General features: G+C 56.9%; 1 protein-coding gene and 1 long non-coding RNA gene across 3 annotated transcripts; one reads left to right on the top strand and one right to left on the bottom strand.

Annotated features, from left to right (window-relative positions):
• Positions 1-2,737: 2,737 nt before the first annotated feature.
• Positions 2,738-17,475, top strand: MYL3 (myosin light chain 3). Of its 2 annotated transcripts, none has more exons than XM_072940793.1 (9): positions 2,738-2,773; positions 4,288-4,493; positions 6,011-6,150; positions 8,405-8,432; positions 8,568-8,717; positions 9,472-9,645; positions 10,597-10,674; positions 10,788-10,830; positions 14,765-17,475. In XM_072940793.1, the coding sequence occupies exons 2-8, from the start codon at positions 4,448-4,450 to the stop codon at positions 10,814-10,816; spliced, it is 645 nt and encodes a 214-aa protein (XP_072796894.1). In that variant the 5' UTR covers positions 2,738-2,773; positions 4,288-4,447; the 3' UTR covers positions 10,817-10,830; positions 14,765-17,475. The 2 variants fall into 2 exon arrangements, with proteins under 2 accessions (XP_072796894.1, XP_072796893.1); XM_072940792.1 differs by lacking the exon at positions 2,738-2,773 and adding an exon at positions 3,345-3,460.
• A 207-nt stretch (positions 17,476-17,682) lies between these two features.
• LOC140686567 (uncharacterized) lies at positions 17,683-21,724 on the bottom strand. The gene is made up of 3 exons (XR_012060395.1): positions 21,647-21,724; positions 21,336-21,556; positions 17,683-18,001 (listed from the first exon to the last, which is right to left on the bottom strand). It is a non-coding gene; the product is annotated as an uncharacterized lncRNA (long non-coding RNA).
• Positions 21,725-21,993: the final 269 nt, after the last annotated feature.

The raw sequence follows: 21,993 nt of genomic DNA, 5'->3' as shown, positions 1-21,993 counted from the left end.
ATGGAGGCCTCGGCAGAACCCCGTCCAGCAGTCTGGGGCGGCCACGGCCCCTCTCCTCTGAGCCCAGCTCACCCTCCTTCCTCCGCCCTTAGCCTCTAGGTGGGGTTTCTGGTCATCTCGGGCCGCTGCTGAGCCCCTGCAAGCCTCAGTAGCAGCTCCCAGACCCTGATCCTAAAAGGGGACTCTTTTTTTTTCTTCCAAGGACAATAAATATTTGCTCTTTGGGAAACTGTTGGTGGGAGAGTACAGGGTTTGGCCCAGTGGCGGGGAATGTCCAGTGCAGCTTGGGGAGGCCGCAGGCCATGCTGGGGGAGGGGCCGGGCCCCTCTAGAAGCAAGACCAGCAGGCATAGCTGGGGAGCCAGGGCTTGGGCTGCCCCTCAGTCCCTTCCCTTGGACCCCAGCCTCAGGCCTTTGTTTTCTCCATTCCTTTGCCCAGCATGTTGACACCCCTGACTCCCATCCCTCGCATCTCAGACCCCTCTACATCAAACCTCACCCCTCGAGAGCCTTTTTCCCACTCCCATTCATCTTGTCAGCTCCAACCCATTTTTCATGCACCCAGATTTTCATTCTACCACCTTAGACTAGCCATTTCGGGCAGGGCCAAAGGTCCCCACGCCAGGCCCCCAAGAGCAGAGCATGCCCCTCAGACTGGGCCCCTGAGGTCAAGGCTGTGTCCTCCTTCCATAAGGGTCCAAGCCTGGCCAACAGTGTCCCCCACCCTGTTCCCCATGAGGAACTGGTCCCTGGAGGCTCCTGCCTGCCCACCCCTCCCTCATCCTCAATTGGGCTCCCAAATATAGCGGCCTTGGCCACAGCCGGCCAGGACACCACAGCCCCAAGCGTCAGTCCTGGGCCGGGATCAGAGGGGCAGGAGCTGATTATAGGTCCCTGGGCCAAACCCAGGGCTCGCCTGCCAGCCCGCTGGGCCCTGCCACCCCCACCCCCAGAACCACAAGGTTGGAGCATCTGGTCCCCGTCAGCACAGTGGGCAGAGGGAGGGGCCTGAGGGGTGTGTTTGGCCTGCTGAGGACAGAGTTGTCTGTGTGTGGCGGGGGTGGCGAGCACGGTCTCCTCACTGCTCAAGGGCAGTGACTGTCCTTTGAACCCAGGATCACTTTGCCCCACCCATGGCCATTGTACAGATGGGGAAACTGAGGCCAAGAGGAGCCAGGACTGGCCTGGGTCACAATTGCATAAGGAGTCTCCTGCCTCCTCCTTGGCCACTCCTTCCCATCTTTCAAGGCCTGGGGCTGTGCCTCCGGGAAGCAGGCCACATCCTGTTGGTGGCACAGCAGCCCTGCTGGGAAGTCCTCCTTGGAGTCAATCTTTCACCCAAGGCTCCAGGGGCGTGGGATGGTGTAGAAATTCCTCTCCTTCTCCGGGTCCTCGTGGCTGCCTCGTGCCACCTCTAGCCAGATTTGCTGGGCATCTCCTGCCCCTCTTGGGCCTCGGTCCCCTCATCTGTGCAGTTGGGCAGGGACTAAGGGCCCTGTGTAGGGGCTGTATTTATGGGCATCTAGTGTGTAGTAGTGAGTTCATGTCTATGTGGATACACACGTGTTCCCCGGCCTGCCCACGCCCACATGGGGTCCCCAGGACCTGCTGCACAGCAACATTTGACCTACTTCTAAGACTCTGGGTCTGGCCCAGGCCGTGTTCTCGACTCCTCCGGGAAGTTTGGGCCTGCATCCCAGCCCAGAGGCTGTGGGCCAGGAGGGGCGGTCCTGGGCGGTCCTGGGCGGGCCAGGGCGGCCTGCGGAGCCTGCGGCCAGGGGGACAAGGGCACGTGGGGAGCCCGACCCTCCTTCCCTGCCTCTGGTTCCTGGGCCCAAGGGACAGCCAGGCCTCACCCATCCCTCCCTCTCCTCACTCCCCACCACTCCTTCCACGTGGCCACCATATTCTGAGTTCCCCAAATTGGCTCTGACAGGATGAGGGACATTCCTCATGCCCCTCTGAACACTAGGAGGAAGGTCTGCCAAGCACTTGCCCCTGCTTTTTGCCAAGAGTTTACCCCGCCCCTGCCCCGCCCTTGTCTACACAGGGCAGGAGGCAGTGCCAGTCTGGAAAACCAGCAGCCCCTGTCCTGGATCCAGGGTCTGGGGTCTGGGTTTGGGTTTATGGGCCTGGAGTCTGGATTTAGAGTCTTGGGGCCTGGGGCCTGGGGCCTGGATCTTGAGTCCTGGATCTGGACTCTGGATTTAGAGTCCTGGGTCCTGGGCCTGGGGTCTGGGGCCTGGAGTCTGTCTGTGTTTAAGGTCTGGGTTTGGCGTCCTGGGTTTTGGAGTCTGTGTCCTCAGAGTAGGATCTGGGCCTAGGCTCTGGGTTCCAGGTTCTAAGTTTGGAGTGCAGATCCTAGGACTTGAGTCTGGGGTCTGTGTTTGGCATTCCAGGTTCCAGGTCTGGAGTCTGGGGTCTAGGTTGGTTCCCTGGGTTCTGGGTTTTGGGTTCAGGATCCAAAGGTCAGTTCCTATCCCTTCTACGCCCCCTGCTGGCTGATCGTCATGATCAAGTTGCTGCTTATATCATGGGGCCGTCTCTACAACTTCAGGCTTTTGAGAGGAGTCTCAGCAGTGGATGGGGGGTGGCGTGAACAGCAGGCCTGAGAAGAGGTGGGCGGCAGGTGGGCTTAGAGGCAGCAACTGCTGCATTGCTGTCCCAGGGCGCCCCTGGCAGTCACCAGAACTGTCAGTCAATCAGCAAATCTCCTCTTGCCCTACTCCAGGGACAGGATTCTTCTGCAAGGGGTTCCAGTCCCCCTGTGAGAGGTGGGTAAATAGAGATGTTCGGGACATTTGCTCATGCATCATTTATGATGTGCCTACTGTGTACTAGGCTCTGTTCTAGACTCTGGGGATATATAGGCATAGAAAACCAAAAACTGCTCCTCTGCCAGCTGACATTTGTGGGAGGGGGGACACACATAAGAGACAAGACAACAAGGAAACAAGCTCATTTTAAGGTGTACCGGGATGGGGAGTCAGGCTGAGACGCAGGGCAGAGGGAGCAGGTCCACGGCAGTCTAAGGAGGCTTCTCAGAGGAGGTGACATCTCATTGAGCCCTGGAGGTGCCAAGGAGCAAGTCACGGCCAGTGGCCCAGACAAGGATACCAGGGGGAGGAAAGAGCCTGAGAAAAAGCCTTAGGACCGGAAGGGACCTAGAAGGACATCAGTGTGTCCAGGGGTCTCCTGCCTGTATCCATGGGCCCCTCAGAAGTCAGGGCCCACATCTTCCCCAGCTGGGGGAGGTTAGGTGGCTGCCCCCAGAGAGGGCTCTGGAATGTGGCACCAGAATCAAACTGGGCCACAACTGAGACCATTAGAGCTGGGGGAGTCAAAGGGGAGTGACCCACACCCTCAGGTTCTCCAGGTCCCCCAGGTGGGGCCAGGATCTTGTCTGCTGGGCTGTCATTCCTGAAAGTCATGGACCCTAGGCTGGGACCTGGGAGAGAGAGGTGAGTGCCAAGCTTTGTGTGGCTTGTCATTGCTGCCCACTGCCCACCCCTTCCTGTCACAAAGCCCCCTCCTCTGTTCACCTGCCTGCCACAAAGTCCCCCCACTCCATTCACCTGCCTGCCCACCTGCCCACCCCCTGCCTTCTCCTGTCCTGGACAGCCAATCCTGCTGGCAGTCAAGGGGGCTGATCCCTGCATTAGTTATGGGTTGTGAATGGCCCCGTGGGGTGAGCCCTGGAGCCAGAGCTCAGACAAAGGCCCAGCCCTGGCCTCCATCCGAGCCCTGGGGAAGGAGTGGAGGATGGCCCTGTATACTGCAGGCCCACCTCCGACCTGTGCACGAGGGAAGGGGATCCGACACCCCTTCCCCCACCCACTCACCAGGCAGAGGAAGGTGGTGCTGTGTGGCTCTGGCTGGCTGCATGAGCCTGCCCGCCCCCTCACAGACCTGGGAACAGAGCCAGAGGACCCATGTCACTCATCGACCCCTGATCAAGCTGATGTTGAGTGTTTTCCGCAGTTGTGTGTGGAAAAATAAATGAGATTTGGGATCTGGGTGCCCCTGTGTGTGTCCTCCACCCTGGGCCTCGGTTTCCCCTATGATGAGTGAAAGGAGACTAAGTAGTGTCTGGTTGGCTGGGCCTGTGGGTGGCTGGGCCATGGGATGTCCAGAGTCAGTTGTCCTAAGGGTCAGCAGGCCTGGGCGATGGGACCACCCAGAGGCCTCTTTCTGTGTCCCCCTCTGTCTGTCTTCTCCTCTTGTGGTATTTCTGACTCGCCTTTGTGGACCCTCCCCCACCCCGTTTCTTTCTCAATACTCTTGCCAGGCATCTGGAAGAAAAGTGAAAAACTTGCCTCTCCCCAGCACCGGATGTTGTCAGATTTCCAGATGTGGGGTGTTCTGCCCTCCAGATGAGGGGAGGAATGTCCCTGTGGTCCAGCTAGGAGGGAACCAGTCCCCATCCCTGCACTGCTGTCCCCCTCACCATGAGGCTGAGTGACAAGATGAGAGGGACCTCGGCTCAGCAGGAAGGTACTGGGGGCCCCAGTGATTCCTCCCCTCAGGTTCCAGCCCCAGCCCCTCTCTATACCCGGGAAATCCCTGGGGGCCTGGGAGTGGGGAGGGCAGTGCCTCTGAAGTCTCTATCAAAGGCTCTAGGCATTTAAAAATAACAAAGAACTCCTCCTTCCCACCCCCTGGCAGAGACACTGGGCGCGGAATGGAGCCCAATGTGTTTGCAAGATGTCCCCATGCTCAGAGTTCTCTGCCTGAAAGGGCCTTATGCCACTTCAGCCTTCAGTCTTCCCACTTCCCCCCACATCCCCAAATGGTAGCCCAGCAAGGCTACCCTTTGTCACTGCCTTCTGCCCAGAGCTGGGCACTCTAGGGTGGCACTGGGGGTAGGAACTAGCGGAAGAGCATCCTGGGCTGAGCACCCAGGGGCAAACCTCACCCAGCCCCCGTGGTCCTTCAGAGAGGCAGACCCTCCCGGGGCCCCATCACACAGGTTGGCAGAGGGCAGCATGGGGTGGTGAGAAAAGCTTCCTGGAAGAGGGGACAGTGGGGCCAGGCCTTGAATGTGCCAAGCAGAGGAGGGGCAACGGCAGAGGGTATGTGTGTATGGGGTCTGGCTGGGAGCAGGCCCTGAGGTGTGTGGGGAAAGTGGCCACAGGGAGCTGTCAGAGAGAGGCTGTTGAACTGGGCTGGGTGACTGCCCTTGAGGGAGCAGAGCCCCTTCTACTGCCACTTGGGATGTTCCCAGACACCCTCGGACTCATGCCTGGGGCTGCCACTGCCTAGGAGCCGTGACCAGACACTCACACAGACACAATAAACACCCAGACACAGACACACAGAAACAGCCCTCACAGACAGGCGTGGGCCATCCGCCACATAGACACAGATGCAGCATACACAGACCCACACCCAGACAACACACACAGATGCACACAGAGACCCCCCCAGCCCAACGTAAACACCCAGACATACAGAGACGACACACAGGGACACACGCAGACCTCCCTCTCCCCCTCCGCACAGACACACAGGCACAGACCAAGGGAATTCGGTGCACAGATGGGAAGTTTAGCTCAGAGGTGCCCTTAGGGAATCCCAGTCCTTCTGCCCCAACACAACCCGCACCACACACTTGGACCAGCCTTCTGCACCTGTTCAATTTATTGACCTGCTGACGGGCAGCCGGGACCCTGTGTGCATGTGTGCGTGAGCTTTTGAGGGTGGGTGTGGGGGTTGAGCAGTGGCCTCTGTCCTCGCCTCCCCCTCCCTCTCCCCAACAGGTGACTGGGAGGAATGGAGAGCCCTCCCTCTCCCCTACCCGTTCCTGGTTCCTGAGTCTGAACAATGCCCTCCCCAAGCCCCGAAATAGCCCCTGAGCCCAGCCAATGTCCTTTTATGGCCCTGTCCCCATTGTGCCCTGCGGGGGTGGGGCTGGGGTCATGAGGTGTCCAGACAGGATAAAGGCCAGGCACGAGAGACTCACCTACCCTGCTCTCTGCTTCCTTCTCTCCACGTCCTTTCTGTGCTTATAGCCTCCATGGCTCCCAAAAAGCCAGAGCCCAAGAAGGATGAGGCCAAGGCAGCCTCCAAGGCAGCTCCAGCTCCCGCTCCTGCACCTGCACCTGTCCCTGAGCCCCCCAAGGAACCGGAGTTTGATGCCTCCAAGGTCAAGGTGGGTGTGGGAGCTGGGTTTTGGCAGGAAGGGCATGGCAGGTAAGTGGATCCCAGAGTGAACCTACCCAGTGGCAGACCAGGCTTCAGAAATTGAGTACTGAGCTGAAGCTGGAAGCTGCAGGCATCAGGAGGGCTGCAGTAAGAGGGATGGTGGTCAGACATCAGGCAGGACTCCCCCAGTGCTGCTGAAGGGAATGTCTTTTTGGTGGATTTGGAAACTGACTCTCCCTTGTCCTTCTCCCTGGACCTCACATCCTTGTGGAATCCTGGAGCTGCCTGTTCCCTGACCCGTGCAGCCAGGCAGGGATATTTCTTGTCCAACTACGGGGTCTCAAGTCCATGCCAAGTCCCCCAGGGTGTTTGGGTTGGGGAGTAAAGGAAAGCAAGGCTCCTTCCCAGACTGGGTCACACTCATCCCTGCCAAAGTCCCTGAGCCCCAGAGTGATGGGGCCTCAACTTTGAGGTGTGGACACTGAGCCGCAGGATGGGTAGGTCATGGAGAAAGTTGGTCACAGAGCTGTGACCAGTGGCCCCAGGAGCCCTTCCTTGGTTTGGCTTGGAAGTCTTTCTCAGTCTAAACTTGGAGAACAAGCCATGACTCCCACCTGTGGCATCTGCATAGTGGCACGCACTCTGCGTCCTGCCTGTTGCCTGTTCTTGGCTGGCCACTGGCCACTGCTGCCTGAGCTGCTGGCTGAAGGACCCTGTGGAGCCCTCCCAGCCCTTCACGGTTCCCACATGCCCAGCAAGATCTGCAGCCCATCTGCACAGATCCACTTCTGTTCCTGAGCCCTTCCAGGGGTCCAGGGATCCCATCTACCTCTGTGACCCGGACATAGGTTCAGATCCCAACTCTGCTCCATCCCCATCACTGCTCTAAAGCTTGAGCTGTGAAGTGGAACAATAAGCCCTCCTCACAGGCTGGGGGAAGCCTTCACAGCAAGTGCTCCCTGGAGTTGGCTCTGACCCCCGACTGCCCCCACGCCCCAGGCTTGTGTCCCACAGGCCCCCAGGTGAGGGTCGGACAACGCACGGGCCCATGGTGGTGTTGTCTGGTCTCACGGGATCTGAGGTTGCCCAGGCTCCTCTGAGCCGAGGAACTAGTGAGACCCTCCTGAGATCCCTGCTTCTTCCCCTCAGGCTGGCTGGTGATGGGCAGGAAGCTTTGCCAGAAGCCCAGGGAACCTAGTCTCGGCAGGCTTCCTGGTGGAGAGAGCTCTCAGGGATCCAGGCATGACAACTTGTTCTTCCCAACATGGGACTGAGACAGAGAACCAGGAGGGACAAACCGGCAGAGGTGGGGGGCGGTCTCCAAGGGAGCAGCAGTGGGAGAGGTGCCAGTCAAGTCCCCCTCCCCCAAGCTCCTCTTCCTCCTCCGACCTTGACCTTGGGGCGAATGACTGCAGTGATAAAAATAGACCTGGTATCAAATGAGGAGGGGGAACCCGGGTCCCAGGAGGCCTCCTGACCTGAGGTGGCCCTGTTGTGGCCGCAGAAAACACTTAATAGCATGGTCCTGGCTCCCTGCTGTGTCCCATTGAAGGGCTGCCCTGAGCTGAATGGGGACATGTAAGACTCAGATGTGGGCAGGGCCATGTGAGTGACAGTGCCCAGCCTTGAAGGCTCTGTGGGAGGTAGACACATGTAAGTAGGTGCACACACACATGAGTGTGAACGCACATGTGTACGCACAGGCACATCACACACACACACACACACACACCCTCCTGCGGATACGCTCTTCTACTGACAGAGCTCTCTGGCCTGTGCCCTCACCCTTGCTCCTCCTACCATGGCCTGTCCCCACCCCATGAGGCCTCCTATCTCACTCAGGTGGACAGTCCTGCCCCCTGAGCCCCAGGCCTGGTAGAGGTGGTAAAGCCAGTCTGGTCAGATTTCATGGCTTCAGGCACATTTGTCCAGGACCAGGGGTCTCAGGTAAGGCCCACTCTGGGCTGGCTACTCAAGGCACCAGGGCTCCCTCCACCACTTCCCCCAGTGGGGCCCACCAGGTATCAGGGTCTAGGCATACGCAGACCCAAGGCCCTCAGACAGGTGGGGAGGAGTAAGAAGGCAAGAGGGTATCAAGCTGGACTGCAGGATTTCTGGGTGGTGGAAGCTGAGATGCTGGAATGCAGACAGGCTGGGGCAGCCAAAGGGCCGAGGCCTGGGCTGGCCACAGAGTGACCAGGAGAAGGCCTGGCCCTGCCTTCTGAGGCAGGTACTCAGAATCTCTGGGAATCTCCTTTCAGATCGAGTTTACACCGGAGCAGATTGAAGGTGAGTGGGGGTCTTGAGCCCAGGGGCTGCAGGGTTGTGTCCTGGGTCCCCAGGCTGTGAGTCCTGCCAGTGGTGTGGGGTGAGTGGGGTGGGCTGACTCTGGGAGTGTCCACAGCTCATGCCCTCTCCTGGCAGAGTTCAAGGAAGCCTTCATGCTGTTCGACCGTACACCCAAGTGTGAGATGAAGATCACATATGGGCAGTGTGGGGACGTCCTGCGGGCTCTGGGTCAGAACCCCACACAGGCTGAGGTGCTCCGTGTCCTGGGAAGGCCAAAGCAGGAAGGTTGGTACACCCAGTCTGAGATGTCCCGATTAGTGCCAGTCCCAGGGGTGACTGCCAGGGTGGGCTGCCATCTATGTGGGACCACATGGTAACCTCCCTGCTGTGCACTCTTCTGACATCCTCCCATTGTCTGGATGAGGACCCAAAGGCTGACAAGGTGACGAGTGACAAGCAGTGATGGTTCACTGTACCTTCTGGCCCCATGCTGATTTGCCAGGCCTCCTGGTCATAGGAGATGCCTGGCCTCAGCCTCCCTTATGCTCTCCCTGTCCCTCCTGGCCTCCTGGGCATCCCTCTGTGGGGTAGGGTCAACTTCCCTCACCACCTTGGCCAGAGAGAATTGCCAGTTTTGCCCCAAGAAGGAGTGAGACCCGAGTCCTTGCCACGGATGTGAAGGTCTCTGATTGGCCCCACAGCTCCTTCCCAATGACAGGTGGTGGGGAGGGTGGGTCTGTAAGAAAATGTCACTAGTAAGGACTGTTCCCCAAAAGGAGAACAGAGATGCTAGCAGAGATGCTAGACAGAGCCCACTGTGGTGCTACTGTCCTTGTGAACAACAAAGGACTATGTAAATAATGCATTTCAGTTAACTGTAAAGTGCCTTGTGATGATGGAGTGCTCTGAAAATGGCAAACTGGTGTAGAGTGCTTTGCGAACTGTGTGAGCACTGTATCTGCTCATTGCAAGACATAGGGGAAGGGGTGCCTGTCCCTGTCCACCCCTTAAAGCCTGAAACTTGGCCATCTCTTCCCAGAACTTAACTCCAAGATGATGGACTTTGACACGTTCCTGCCCATGCTCCAACACATCTCCAAGAACAAAGACACGGGCACCTACGAGGACTTTGTGGAGGGGCTGCGGGTCTTTGACAAGGAGGGCAACGGCACCGTCATGGGCGCTGAGCTCCGCCACGTGTTGGCCACACTGGGTGAGAGCTGCCTCCTCTCCACCCTACTCCTCCCTCCTGGGGCATCTGGGAGAAAGCACTCTGTCACCCGCTGGGCCTGTCTCTGGCCTGTGAAATGGACAGTGATGCAGGCAAGGCGCCTGTATGGCAGGCGACAGAAATGTGGGGAATTTAGAAGTTTAGACGGGGAATAAAGAAAGCCAGTTGGTGCAGCTCACAGAACTGGAGGGGGAGAGGAACAGCTCTGGGGTTGGGGTGGGGCATCTTGGGGGATGAACTCAGCCCTGGTGGTCATTGCCTCAGGGTCAGATTCCAGGGCCACAGCATCTAAGTGGCGGAGTCGATAACCCCCACGGTCAGGTGCCTGGCTGGCAGGAGTGCTCCCTTCTCAGTTTAGACTTTTTCCTGTAGTAAAGTTTCACTGAGCACCTACTGTGTCTGCTCAAAGCAACATTTTCCTGCAGCAAACATTTATTGGGTGCCTACTGTGTGTTCGGCCCTGTGCTGGTCTCTGGGGCTGTGTGCATGGGGTGGGGGGTAGGAGATATGAGAGAACTGCAGTGGGCATTCCAGCGGGGGGACCAGCACAGCACACACAAGCACAGAGGCAGGAAAGTGCCAGACTTGTGTGGGGACCGGTGGTAGTGTCCCTTGGTTCATCCCCCTAGGTTCCCAGCTCTATCCTCTGGTCCTGTCTCTATGCACTGGTGACTTGAACACAAGATGGCACTGTGATGGGCAGAGCCCAGGCTCAGAGGGGGCACCAGGCCTGCACCCTAGGCCTTGCCCTTTTTGACCTGTCACTGATTCTCCTGGTCTCAGAAAGGCCCAGGCCTTGTGGGCAATGAAGGCTGTGCAAGTATGAGGAGTGGGAGTACTGGAGAGGCACAGCCACCGTCCAGAGGGGCTCAGTGGGTACCCCAACCCTTCACACCTCCAGACATTGCTGACTAGGCCTTCAATCCCTGCCAGGTGAGAGGCTGACAGAAGACGAGGTGGAGAAGCTGATGGCTGGGCAAGAGGACTCCAATGGCTGCATCAACTACGAAGGTAAACTCAGCAGGGCAGGGAGTCCTCTGGGGAGTGAGGCTTTGGGACCCTAGGTTCCAACCCTTGGCTACCCAGGGGTCTACCCTTGCTGCTCACTCTTTCCTTCTTTCCAGCATTTGTCAAGCACATCATGGCCAGCTGAACCTCTCCCCACAGGTGAGACCCCACCCTATTCCCTTCCAAACCTGCTGACACCTTTGCCACCTCTGCTGATTTCAGCTCCATTAACCCCTCATGCCTCTGTCATCCAAATCCCTTATTGCCACCTCCCCATCTCCACCAACTCCAGTTCTCAGCTGACAACCCGCTGCCTTGCTCAACCCCCTCTTCTGTAACCTGTGACCACCTTTGCTCTCAGGGAGCCCAGGGGAGGCCACGCTGGGGACAGCTCATCTCCCATTCATGCTGCTGACACCAGTGGCCTGGCACTGTGGCACGGAGGGGCGTGCATCGGGACTCAAGTTCTTTCTGCACAACCCTGCAGACCGCTCTGTGGGGCTGTCATCTCCCGCCCCCATCAGGCTTGCCTGTGACTGCATCTCTGTCCCTACCCCTTGGGCCTCATGAATAAATGGCTTCTTTCCTTCTTTCCTCCTTCCTCCCTCCCTTTCTTCTCTCCTTTCCTTTCCGCCCTCCTCCCTTCTTTCCTTCTAACTTCTTCGTGGCTCTTTGGTTGACTTCTGCAAAATCTATGAGCCACACATGATGAGCCCCGGACAAAATAAGGGACTCATTTTGAAATCTTGCCTCCTTGCTCACCCTATTAAAACTGTCCCCTCTGCTGTGCCAACAACCCTCCGAGCCTGCCCACCGGGACGCTGGGGTAGAAGCAGAGTTGAGCTGGAAGAGGCCCGGTGCCCCTCCCTTGTTCTTGCCCTCCCCTCCCATTCTGGAGATGGCAGCCCTGCTCCGGCCTCTGACACAGGGATGCCCCCGGGAGCCTGAGAGCTGTCCAAGCTGTCTCACTCCATGTCCAGCAATCAGGGAACTGCAGGGCATTGGTCCAGAGCCACCCATGTCACAGGTGGGGAAACTGAGGCCCAGAGCAGAGAATGGCCTCGCCTGAGTCATATTGGGAGTGAGTGGCAGGTGAGGAGCTAACTTTGTCCCCATGTGGTCAGAGCCGAAGAGGTCTTAGAATCCTGCTTGACTCAGGTGGGAAGCCAAGGCTCTCTGCTTGTGGTGTGGCTCTAGGCCAGAGCAGGCAGCATCCTCCTCAGCCCCTGGCTTCTCAGCAGAAGACAAGTGCTCTACCCCTGCATTGCCAGGAGGAGGTGTCCACACCCCCCGCAAACGTCTGCCCCGCTGCCCACACCCTGCCCTGGGGCCAAGCCCTCCCCTCCTCTCGGAGCCCAGTGGAGAAGGTGAGGGGAGGCTTCCTGGAGGAGGTGACCAACTTAGGTTTGATGGGGAGGGAGAGCAATGCCCTGCAGAGAGGCTCGGGGTCTTAGAGATAGGGAGGTGGGGGAGATCGAGGGCCAGAGTGGAGAGTGGGCCACACAGGGGAGGAAACAGCCTGCAGGCCAGGAGGGCCCAGGAGGTCAGGGCAGCCCTGTTTTGTAGATGTGAGTGCATCTGCTAGTGTGGTGAGTGTGCGGGTGTGAGAGCAGGTTTGAGGGCTGCTGAGGGTGTTGGTGTGGTGGGGGGAGCCTGCGTGTGAGCGTGACAGGATTGTGAGTGTGAGAGCATGTGTGCCGGTGTGTGTGGAGGGGAGGGTGTCAGCAGTGTGTGTGAGAGTCTGTGCAGGGCTGTGAGTGTGTATGCAGGAGTCTGTTCCACCTTCCCTTCATCCTCTCAGCATTTATTGAGCACCTATGGTGTGCCAGACTCTGTTCTAGCCCTGGGAACACTGCAGTGGAGAAAGCAGTCAAACCTCCCACCCTCACGGAGCCCACACAGACCTCACAAATCACCAAGCCGTGAAGTGAGGGCTGGGGAGGGGCCCAAAGTAAGGGAGGGGCTGTGCTCTGTGTGTGTGTGTGTGTGTGTTGACATGTTAAAAAATGAGGTCAGTGATTATCTAAGAAGGCAATGGTTGGGCAAAGATTGAAAGAAGAGATGATATCCATAATATATAAAGGATTCCTACAACTCAACAACAACAAAAGTAATCCAATTCAAGAACAGGCAGAGGATTTGAATAGACATTTCTTTAAAGATATACAAATGGCCAGTAAATACATGAAAAGATGCTCAACATCACTAATTAGGGACATGAAAATGGAAACCACGATGACATACTACTCACTTCACATCCATCAGGACAGTTATTATCCAGAAAACAAAAAGTAACAAGTTGGCAAGGATGTAGAGAAACTGGAACCTTTGGGCCCTGTGGGTGGGAATGTAAAATGGTGCACCTGCTGTGGAAAAAGTAGGGAGAGTCCTCAAAAAATTAAAAATATAATTACCGTATGACCCAGAAATTCCACTTCTGGATATATACCCCCAAAGAACTGAACGCAGGGACTTGAAGAGGTATTTGTAAACCCATGTTCCCAGTAGCATTATTTACAATAGCTGGAAGGTGGAAACAACCCAAGTGCCCATCAACAGATGAATGGATAAACAAAATGTGGTGTGTATGGTATATATAATATATATATTATATATATATACACAAACACACAGTGGAATTTTATTCTGACTTAGAAAGGAAGGGACGTCTGACACAGGCTACAACATGGATGAACTTTGAGGATATTATGCTAAGTGAAATGAGCCAGGCACAGAAGGACAGATACGATATGATTCCACTTGGAACGGGGAATAGTTAAAGATTAGAAAAAAAAAAGAAAGGCGAGATGGAGTGTCTCAGGCTGGACTTCCCCAGAAGAAGAGCAGAGACAAGGATGTGAATGCAAGTCGTGTCCCTGGAACGTGACCGCAGGGAGCATGGGAGAGCAGCTGGGAAGGGAAGGAGGTCCCTGGGGTGCATGGGAGCAGAAGACACTCTGGGCCAGCCAGGCTCAGCCCCACTAGTGACCTCCAGGAGATGGTGGTGGTGTCCCACTGAGGGGATGAGCAAACCAGACGATTTATCCACCAGCTCCCCACTTTGCTGGTTGGGGCAGGGCCCCATAGACAGGCTGGGACTTGTGTGTGGGGCACCACTTCAGCATCCGCTCCAGGGAGCCGTGAGGGCATCAGATGGAAGACATTGCAGCAGAGGGCGCGATGGCTCTGAGATGGGGACAGAGAGTGGGATAGGGAGGCGACAGGACATGACAGAGGGCCTTTGGGAAGGGCTTAGGTGTGTGCTCTGGAGAGATGTTTTATCAGCATCACTCTGGCTGTGGTGTGGGGACAGGAGCAGGGAGCCCAGTTAGGAGGATCCAGGAGAGAGGAGGAGATGCCCACTTGGCCCAGCAGAAATGGTAAGAAGTGTTCAAATTCCAGGACATTTTAAAAAACACTCTCAGCAATATCTTGGGCGGATTTTGAGGCATTCTGCTTCCTTTCTTTATCTAAACACAGTGCACTCCAGCCTCAGAGCCGGTGTATGGTTAGGGGTTGAGGGACTATGGTCTGCCCTTTCATGGTGCATAGCCTGGCTGGCTGGTGAGGCAGAGAACAGAGGTGCTAGTGGCCTTGATGTGGTGGCCCCTGCTAGTGGGGTGTCCTATGTGCATGTGTGACCTCGTTGGACTCTGGCTGGCCTCCCTGGCCAGTGGGTGGCTGAGAACCCCCACAGAGGAGAGGAGGGTCTCCCTTTGGCCCCAGTCAGGGCAGGGAGCCTCCTGACTGGCCGATACCCTTCTGGGCAAGCTCCAGCCAACTTGCTCCTTGGACACAAAGCCCAGGAACAGCTGAGCTCCCTTTCAAAAGTCTCCAGGGGCCACATGGGACTGTGTGGTCCCAGCCTTTTCTTTCCAGGGGTGCCCACCCTGGGCTGAATCCTTCAGGGAGAGGCTGCACATGTTCTCAGCCATCTCCAGTCAAGCAGTGGTCCTGCCTCCAAGTTCACATATGTCCGGGATCCCAAAGACTATGTGTCCTGCTCTCTCAAGAAAGCCTGCCCCTTCTCTGGTTTCCAGAATGGTCCTGCAGCACCCCTAGCCCTCCCCCAAACACACTCTCCCTCTTGCAGGCTGCCCTAGTTCCTGGGAGCCACCACCCGACTTGGATTGCCCTGGCAGCAGAGGAGAGCATCTCACGCATCCCCCAAGACACCCTGCAGCCCCCACCGCCAGTTTTCCAGCGTGGACTGAGGGGGACAGTCTGGCAGTGGCCGGTGGGGCAGAGCCAAGGCTGTTGTGTCTGCTGAGCTCTGGCTGGGGTGGTTTGGTCCCCCTTGTTAGGACTCAACTCCATTTAGATGTGTCTCTGTCCCAGTCATGGCCACAGTGCCACTCTGGAGCATTTTGCCTGTTACCTGTGGCTGTGTTGACCACGTGTAGGCTCGGATCGCTGGCTGTGGGTGCAAGTATCAGAGTGGAGAGACCTAGATGGGGGAATTCCCACCTGCCTTGGCTGGGTGAAATGTGTGTGCATTTTTGTGTGTCCCTGTGTGCATTTGTCTACAAGCGTGCCTGTGTTTTTGTGTCTGTGAGTGTGTCCATGAGTGTGTGAGTGCCCATGTGTGTACACCTGCAAATGCAGGTGCCCATTCGTCTGTGCATATGCACACGTGTGTTTACCTCTGTGTTTGTGTGTGTCTGTTTATGTGCATGTCTGAGTGTGTACGTGCTGGGGGTCTCTGCTGAGTAAGCGCTTGTACTGGGCAGGCAGCACTGCCAGCCAGGCTGTGGCCTTCCCACAGTTGCATAAACACTGGTCTCAGCTCCCTCCTCAAGCAGGGTGGTCCAGCCTATGGCCCTGTGGCTGGTAGAAAGGGATCGGGGTGGCAATGGGGTGCTTCCCATTAACCTGGTCCCCTCCATGCTTCCAATGCTAGGCCATGTGCCCCGTAAGGCTGGGGTCCTGTCTGGAGTCTCTCTATGCCTTACTTGTCCTATCCAGCCTGAGGCCTCATCTGAGTTCTCTTCAAGGTGGCAGGAATATTCACCTCTGCTGTCCTGGTCCAGGCTGAACCAGAGGGTCAGTGGGGCAGCCAGAGGGCTGGGGGACCAGGGGCAGAATTCAGCCTCAGAACCCCAGAATCTACCATCCCACCTGGGCTCTGATGTCTCTGCATGGCTTCTTGGGGTCACCCACTGCATCTTCATCTGCAGGGATCCTGGGGTCACCACTGGGACATGGATTAGATAGCACTGATTCGGGGACCAAGAAGGCCAGAAATTCAGGCCAACGCAGAATGAAGTCAGTCAGGGTCTTGAAGAAATCAAGTACTGGAGGAAATTCTTACCAGGTCACAAGAAGGAAAGAAATCAGACTGCAGGTATGAGAAACTGGACTCTAGGGCTCAACACACTCAGAGGCAGAGGGGCTGACAGAAAGCTGATAAAGATCTTAAGAGACATCAGAGGGTAGAGTAAAAGGGTCCAAGCAGCGGTGTGTATGAAATCAGAGGGAGATGAGGTGGGGGGAGGAGGGGCGACAGAAATTGGGCAGTGGTGTGAGAGGCAGCCCTCATGTGGCGTAAGTGGTGCTAGGGGTGCCAGGCTGGAGTGCTCTGCTGTTGTTCCTGAGGCCTGGGGTGGCGAGGAGGGCTTAGGGGACGGGACAAGGATGAGCCAGCCTGGATACAGGGTCAGCCATACCCCAGGGAACCCAGTCACCTTAGAGAACAGCAGGAAAACCCCAGACCTTGAACCCGGTCACCCAGCACAGAAAAGCCTCCCTGGGGTTCTCTCAAGCCCCTTCAGACCAGCCCCAGGCCCGCCCTCACCCAAGTTTGGGGGTTATTTGTTCCTGCCTTCCCAAAGCCACACAATCCTGGTTTGCCCAAACGCTGACAGAGCATAGCTGGAATGTGGTGTGTGTATGTGTGTGTGTATGTGTGTATACACAACGCTCCCCAGGGTCGCCTGCCTAACAGGCCCCCATCCCCCCAAGTCTCAGCAGCCAGGACCCAGGGCCCCTTGGATGGGAAGCGCCTGGAAGGTCAGGGCTGGGAAGGGCCCCAGCCTGCCCCTCCTCCCCAGTCTGGCTGAGGATGCCTGAGTTTCCACCATTTTCTTCCAATCTCCATTCTCTCCTCTGGCCTATGGGTCTGGATATCTCACATATCCACTGAGGCCTTGGTGAGAATGAGAATGCATGTGTCAGAGCCTTTCTGGAGGGCTGGGGGCTGGGGTGAGGCAGTTGAAGACTCTGGGACTCCAGAGATGGGGCAGGCAGTGCCCCCTGGGAAGCCTCAGTTCTTGGCCAACTTCCCGATTTTTATACTTTGGTCCAGCTGAACCTGAGCACCCCTTTCCCCCACTACCCCTGCACCCTGGATCTGGAGGCCTGTCTTTCCTCCCCTCAGCACCTCATTCATCTCATTCCCCTCCTGGTTTCTTTCACTCTGTCTCATAGTAGGCTTGGAAGCCACGTAAAGGTGCTCTAGAATGTGGTTCCCCGAGCTAACTGGGAGAGGTAGTGAGCACCCTGTCCCAAGGGGTGTGCAAACAGAGAGGAAGCAATTCCAGTCAGAAAGGCTACAGAAGGAGTTCTTGCTCTGGTGGAGATTGGAAGCACTTGGGCGTCCCCGAGCCCCAGGGCCCAACCTGTGACAATAGCCAAGAAAGTTTTCATGCGAGAAAACAAAGGCCCATGTTGTGTGTTTTCCATGAAGCTCAGTTTATGCATCTTCCAGGCCTGTCTGTTTTTCTTCAGCGATTGCATCCTGCCTACCCCCGCCCCCCCTGTCTGGCCTTAAGAATATTATTTTGTTTACAAAACAATGGTGATGGTAGCTGGTGCCTTCTGTTTTCTATGTCTTTACTTGGCAAAATAAGACCTTACAAGTCAGCTTTTAAGTTTTGAGGAAATCTCAGTTTGTTGCAGTCAAAAACTCCCCAAATCCTTGGATAGAGACCCTTGAATGGGGCCTGTCTTTTCCAGGCTCAAGACTCATTTGAATCGGGGGCTGACAGTGTTTCATCTGTGATGACTAAGAGGCCTGCCCTGCCAGTTGGGATGGAGTGGGGAGTGGAGACTTAGAAGGGCAGTGCAGATGAGCCCTTAGGACAAGCAGGCACTGTAGGTCGGGGCTGGGGGGTGGTGTCACATGAGTGAAGATGCCTCAACTTTCTTTGCTGGAATATCTGGGATCCTGAGATTCCAAGTGTCCCCCAATCGCTCCATGTCCATACCTGTACCCACCTCTGAAGCCTGCAGCTGAAGGTGGGAAGCCAGTGACAATGACTCTTGTCCCCAGTTGCAGCACAGGGGGTGGGATGGTGGCTGCAGTGGCAGGAAGGCAAACATCCAATGGCTTCTAGCTCGGGAAGAGAAACAGTGCTCAGGGCTGAGGGGGGTGAGAATGAAGCTGGGCAAATCTCTGGAGTGTCAGGGGTTCCCTCTACATGGCCTGGGCAGGGAGCCCCCAAGCGGGTGTCATACCTCAATCCCACAGCTCTACGTGGAGACAGCTCCAGGCCAGCTAGTAGCCAGCTGCTCCCTCTCAGGAGCTCAGTTTCTGTGCAGTCCATCCCCCACAGGGTGCCTTCCTTGTGGTAAGAGGGTCCCTGGGGTTGGTCTGGAGAGTAGATCTGGAGATGTGGGCAGGCCCTGGGCCCCCACGCTTGCTGTGGCTCCAGGGCCACATCACAGAGCAACACCTACTGTCCTGGGCACCTGAGGATCCAGCTGTCAAGTCCCATATACATGTGGACATGACTGGCTGTAGGGTCAGCAGGAGCAAAATGGTTACAGAGTGTCAAGAGTGACCTTGAAATTCAGTCCCTGGCACCCCCAGGTTGCCTGCCCCACCTGGGCTTCTACCTCAGTTTCCCCTGTGGTCAGAGTCCCTCTCCTAGGTGGAGGCCCTGACGCCTGCAGGCTGCCTTCCTCCCCTACCACTCGGAGTAGGACCCAGCTCAGATTCCACTTAACTCATCAGCACAGCACAACTATCGTGCTCCCAGCACTTCACCAGGTGCCAGGACCTTATAGGGAACTCACACAGAAAATACCCTGGCCACGTCCTACTCTAGCCCTGGCCCATCTCCCAGGTCTCCTGTCCTTGTGCTGTGGCGTGTGCTTTCAGACCTGAGTGAACAAGGAGGGGCCTCTAATTCCATTCATCTGGATTGGGTACTGTGCCTGCCAGCCGGACTCTGACCACAAAGTTGGGCAAGACGGGGCCTCAGACACCTGGACCAACGTCTTTTCCAGGGCAAGTCTGACGAACTGCTGCTTGCTTGAACACCTCCAGCAACATGTAGCTCGCCCCCTGTGGAGGCAGCTTGGCCAGGCCGGCAGCTCTCTGATGTAGGGCAAAAATCTGTCGAGGCTTCTCTAGTCCTCAGAAACTGGGTCCTTAGAACTGTTATACCCCCAACTTGGCCCCTTGATGATCCCCCAGGTTACTCCAGGCCTCTATAGTCTAGGTTGCTCCCTTGCTCTAGGATGGGCCTTGCCCTCTGTAAGGCCACTGACCCAACGGGGGCTCAGTTTGTTAGGGCCCTGAGAACTGTCCCAGCACCCGCTCCAGGAGAGGGTAGGGGGCAAGGGCTGACTCTGCATTATAGAGGGGCCCTGAGGTCACCTGTGCGGAAGGTGGCCTGGAAGGGTGAATGAGGGCAAGAAAGGCAGCATTATAGGAGAGGGAGGTCCCTGCAGGTTGCCCTGGGGCTTGAGCTCTAGGCCTCAGTTTCCCCTCTGTGCTGGGCTGGAGGTGTGGGAACCTCTGGTGTTCTGAGCCCTGGAGAGGCCCCTTCTGGATTCTGAGCTTCAGGCTGGGGGGTGGTGGGGGGAGGTGACAGCTGCTTTGAAATGTGGAGAATAATAAAGCAAGGAATGTCTGAGCTCAGGGGAAAAAATAACCCCCCACTCGCTGGGCCTCCCACCCTGTGCTGTAATGAATTAAGTACAGGGAGGCACGTTTCTTCTGGGGGTGCTGGCTAGGCGGCTAGAAGGCTCCTAATGAGAAACAGGGTCCTGGGTGGGGCCATCGGGAGCTAGAGGTTCGAGGTCATCTGACTCAACCCCTAGGGGTGCTCTCACTCCCCAGAGGCTTCCTCTCAATCTCCCTTTGTCTACAAGAGTGAGGCGGTGGGCGTCCTATCCCACCCCTATGCTGACCTTTGATCCCAGTTTGCACCCCAGTGCTGGCCCTGAAAGGCCAGAAGTGGGAGAAGGTGTGGTTGGCTTGGGGGAACCATCCCCTCATTCTCACACCCCTCTTCAAGTATTTTCTGAGCACCTACCAGGTGGTACCTCCTGTGTGCAAGACGGGGGGGCCAATGCTGCCCCCTGCCGGACCGATCAAACCTGCAGTCCTGCCCACCAGCTTCTGACCAGCAAGTGCCCAGGCCAGACAGGTTTCCAGTCTTCACAGCCCCTCCCCTTCCTCTGTCAATCCCGCTGCCCTCTGTGGCCTCACCTGCTTTCACCCCTCTGTTCCTGGCTCCAGCTCAGTATCACCACCCCTTCCCCTTTGCTGGGGCTTTTTTGGCATCAGTGGCTCTGGGCCCAGTTCTACCTTTCCAGTCCACCAGTCTGGGGGATCTGGTTTTTTTAGGAGTCACCTCCCCCCACATCCTCTCTCTCTTTCCCAGGTAAACTTAGCGTACCCCCAACAAGGCCGACACTCTCTTCACGCATGCTGTTCCCTCTGCCTGGTGGTCCCCCATTCATCTACTCCTCAGGACTGCTTTCTGAAAAACCACCCCTTCCCACGGTGGGGGCAGGGAACAGTGGGTTAGTGAGTGATGGAACTGTCAGCAAAAGGGTAAATTCTCAGCAAGGGAGCTATAGAGGGGTGCAGTCAGGTAGGGGTGTTCTTGAGGCTCCCCAAGGATCATGGCTTCCCAACCTCTGCCAACTTGGGGCAAGGCTCCCATTTCATTTTTAAGAAGTCTGGCCTGGGCCTTGGAGCTTGAAATATTCTCCCCCACCATCCTTTCTCTCCCCCACCCACTTTAATTAAAAACATTGTTTTTCAAGCACACGTTAATTAAAAAGCAAACATGTTTTGCTAAGTAATTTGGAAGCTCTGATTATGCAAACCAGTCGTTCCAGTTATAAAAATCCTTCACCCAGCTTTCCCCAGTGTCTTGGGAGCTGAGGACCCTTGTGGCTTACATCCTTCTAGTGATTACACTCCCTGGGGCGGCCTAGCCAGGGCAGGGTGTCTTCTCCGTTTTACAGGTGGGGATAGAGACCTAGAGCTCCCAGCAAACCCAGCAGTACCAAGCCCCTGAAAATGTGTGCTTTGGGCCTGGGGAGCAATAGCTGGTGAGGAGGGTAATTGAGTCCTGTGCCCCAGGAAGAGAAGGCTGGCAGGTGCTGGGCCACCTCCCTGAAGTTTCCAGAACACCTAGGGCTATGACTACCCAAAGCTGGGACAGTAGGTCCCTGAGGTGAGGGCCCAAGTGAGGACCAGCCTGATGGGTCAGGGGAGCCCTGACTGCTCAGATCCCCACTCTGTGTCTGGTGTTGCCCACAGTGCCATGTCTCCACCCTGGCTCCAGGGGCCCCACGGCCCTTCACACCCTGTGTAGTACCCTCAGGGCCCATTTCAGGGAGCTAGAGTCCCTAAGATGCAGGGTTCAGTGACCTCTAGCCTCTCCTGTTCCCCACTCCTGGTAGCGATGGGGACATCTCACCTAAAGGCCTCTCCAAATCTTGCCACCACCTTGTAAGCTGCGTGTTGGCTCTCCCAGCTTGGAGTCCCACCAACAGGAGGGTGTCTCTTCATGTGTGCCCGTGTGTACTCCATGTGTGAGTCTGTACCCAGGTACGTGTCACTGTTGGCCAGGATCCTGGTGTGAAGGGGTCTCTCTCTGCTTCCTGAAGGAGGGGAGTGCAGAGGTCCCGCCTGCTGGGGCTAGAGTAGGGATAGGGCAGTGACCAGGAAGAATATGTTTAATGGGGGAGGGGACAGAGACACCCCCCCTACCCTGCCCCAGGCACTGACCCCAGCACTGTGGGACACGGTGGGCCGGCTGGCGTGCACACACACACAGGGACACAGGCTGAGGCGCGAGGAGACAGGAGTCCAAGCTTTGTGTTACCCAGCCGGCCCTCTCCCTCGTCTGCACTCGGCCTTCTTTTCTGTAAAATGGGGAGTATGCGCTGGGATGCGTGCAACTTATTACACGCAGTGTTTCCCCCACGGGGACACACACACCCTCACAAGCCACGACACACGGTGACACACAGCGACACACGCTGGAGGCCAGCTCCCAGGGCCCGCCCTCCCTCGGCGAGGCGCCAGAGACGCACACACTGCCGCCTCCCCGGCTCACACCCACATCCCGGGAG

The sequence above is a fragment of the Vicugna pacos genome, chromosome 17 (assembly GCF_048564905.1).
Source record: "Vicugna pacos chromosome 17, VicPac4, whole genome shotgun sequence".
Lineage (NCBI taxonomy): Eukaryota > Metazoa > Chordata > Mammalia > Artiodactyla > Camelidae > Vicugna > Vicugna pacos.
The sequence above is the reverse complement of the archived record's forward strand: the minus strand, read 5'-3'. Positions and strand labels throughout refer to the sequence as shown.

Excerpts from the sequence above, each read along its gene's own strand:
- MYL3 (XM_072940793.1), top strand. The coding sequence starts at position 4,448 with ATGAGGCTGAGTGACAAGATGAGAGGGACCTCGGCTCAGCAGGAAG. Across the intron at positions 6,151-8,404 it reads TTGATGCCTCCAAGGTCAAG|ATCGAGTTTACACCGGAGCA; the intron begins GTGGGTGTGGGA and ends ATCTCCTTTCAG. Across the intron at positions 10,675-10,787 it reads TGGCTGCATCAACTACGAAG|CATTTGTCAAGCACATCATG; the intron begins GTAAACTCAGCA and ends CCTTCTTTCCAG.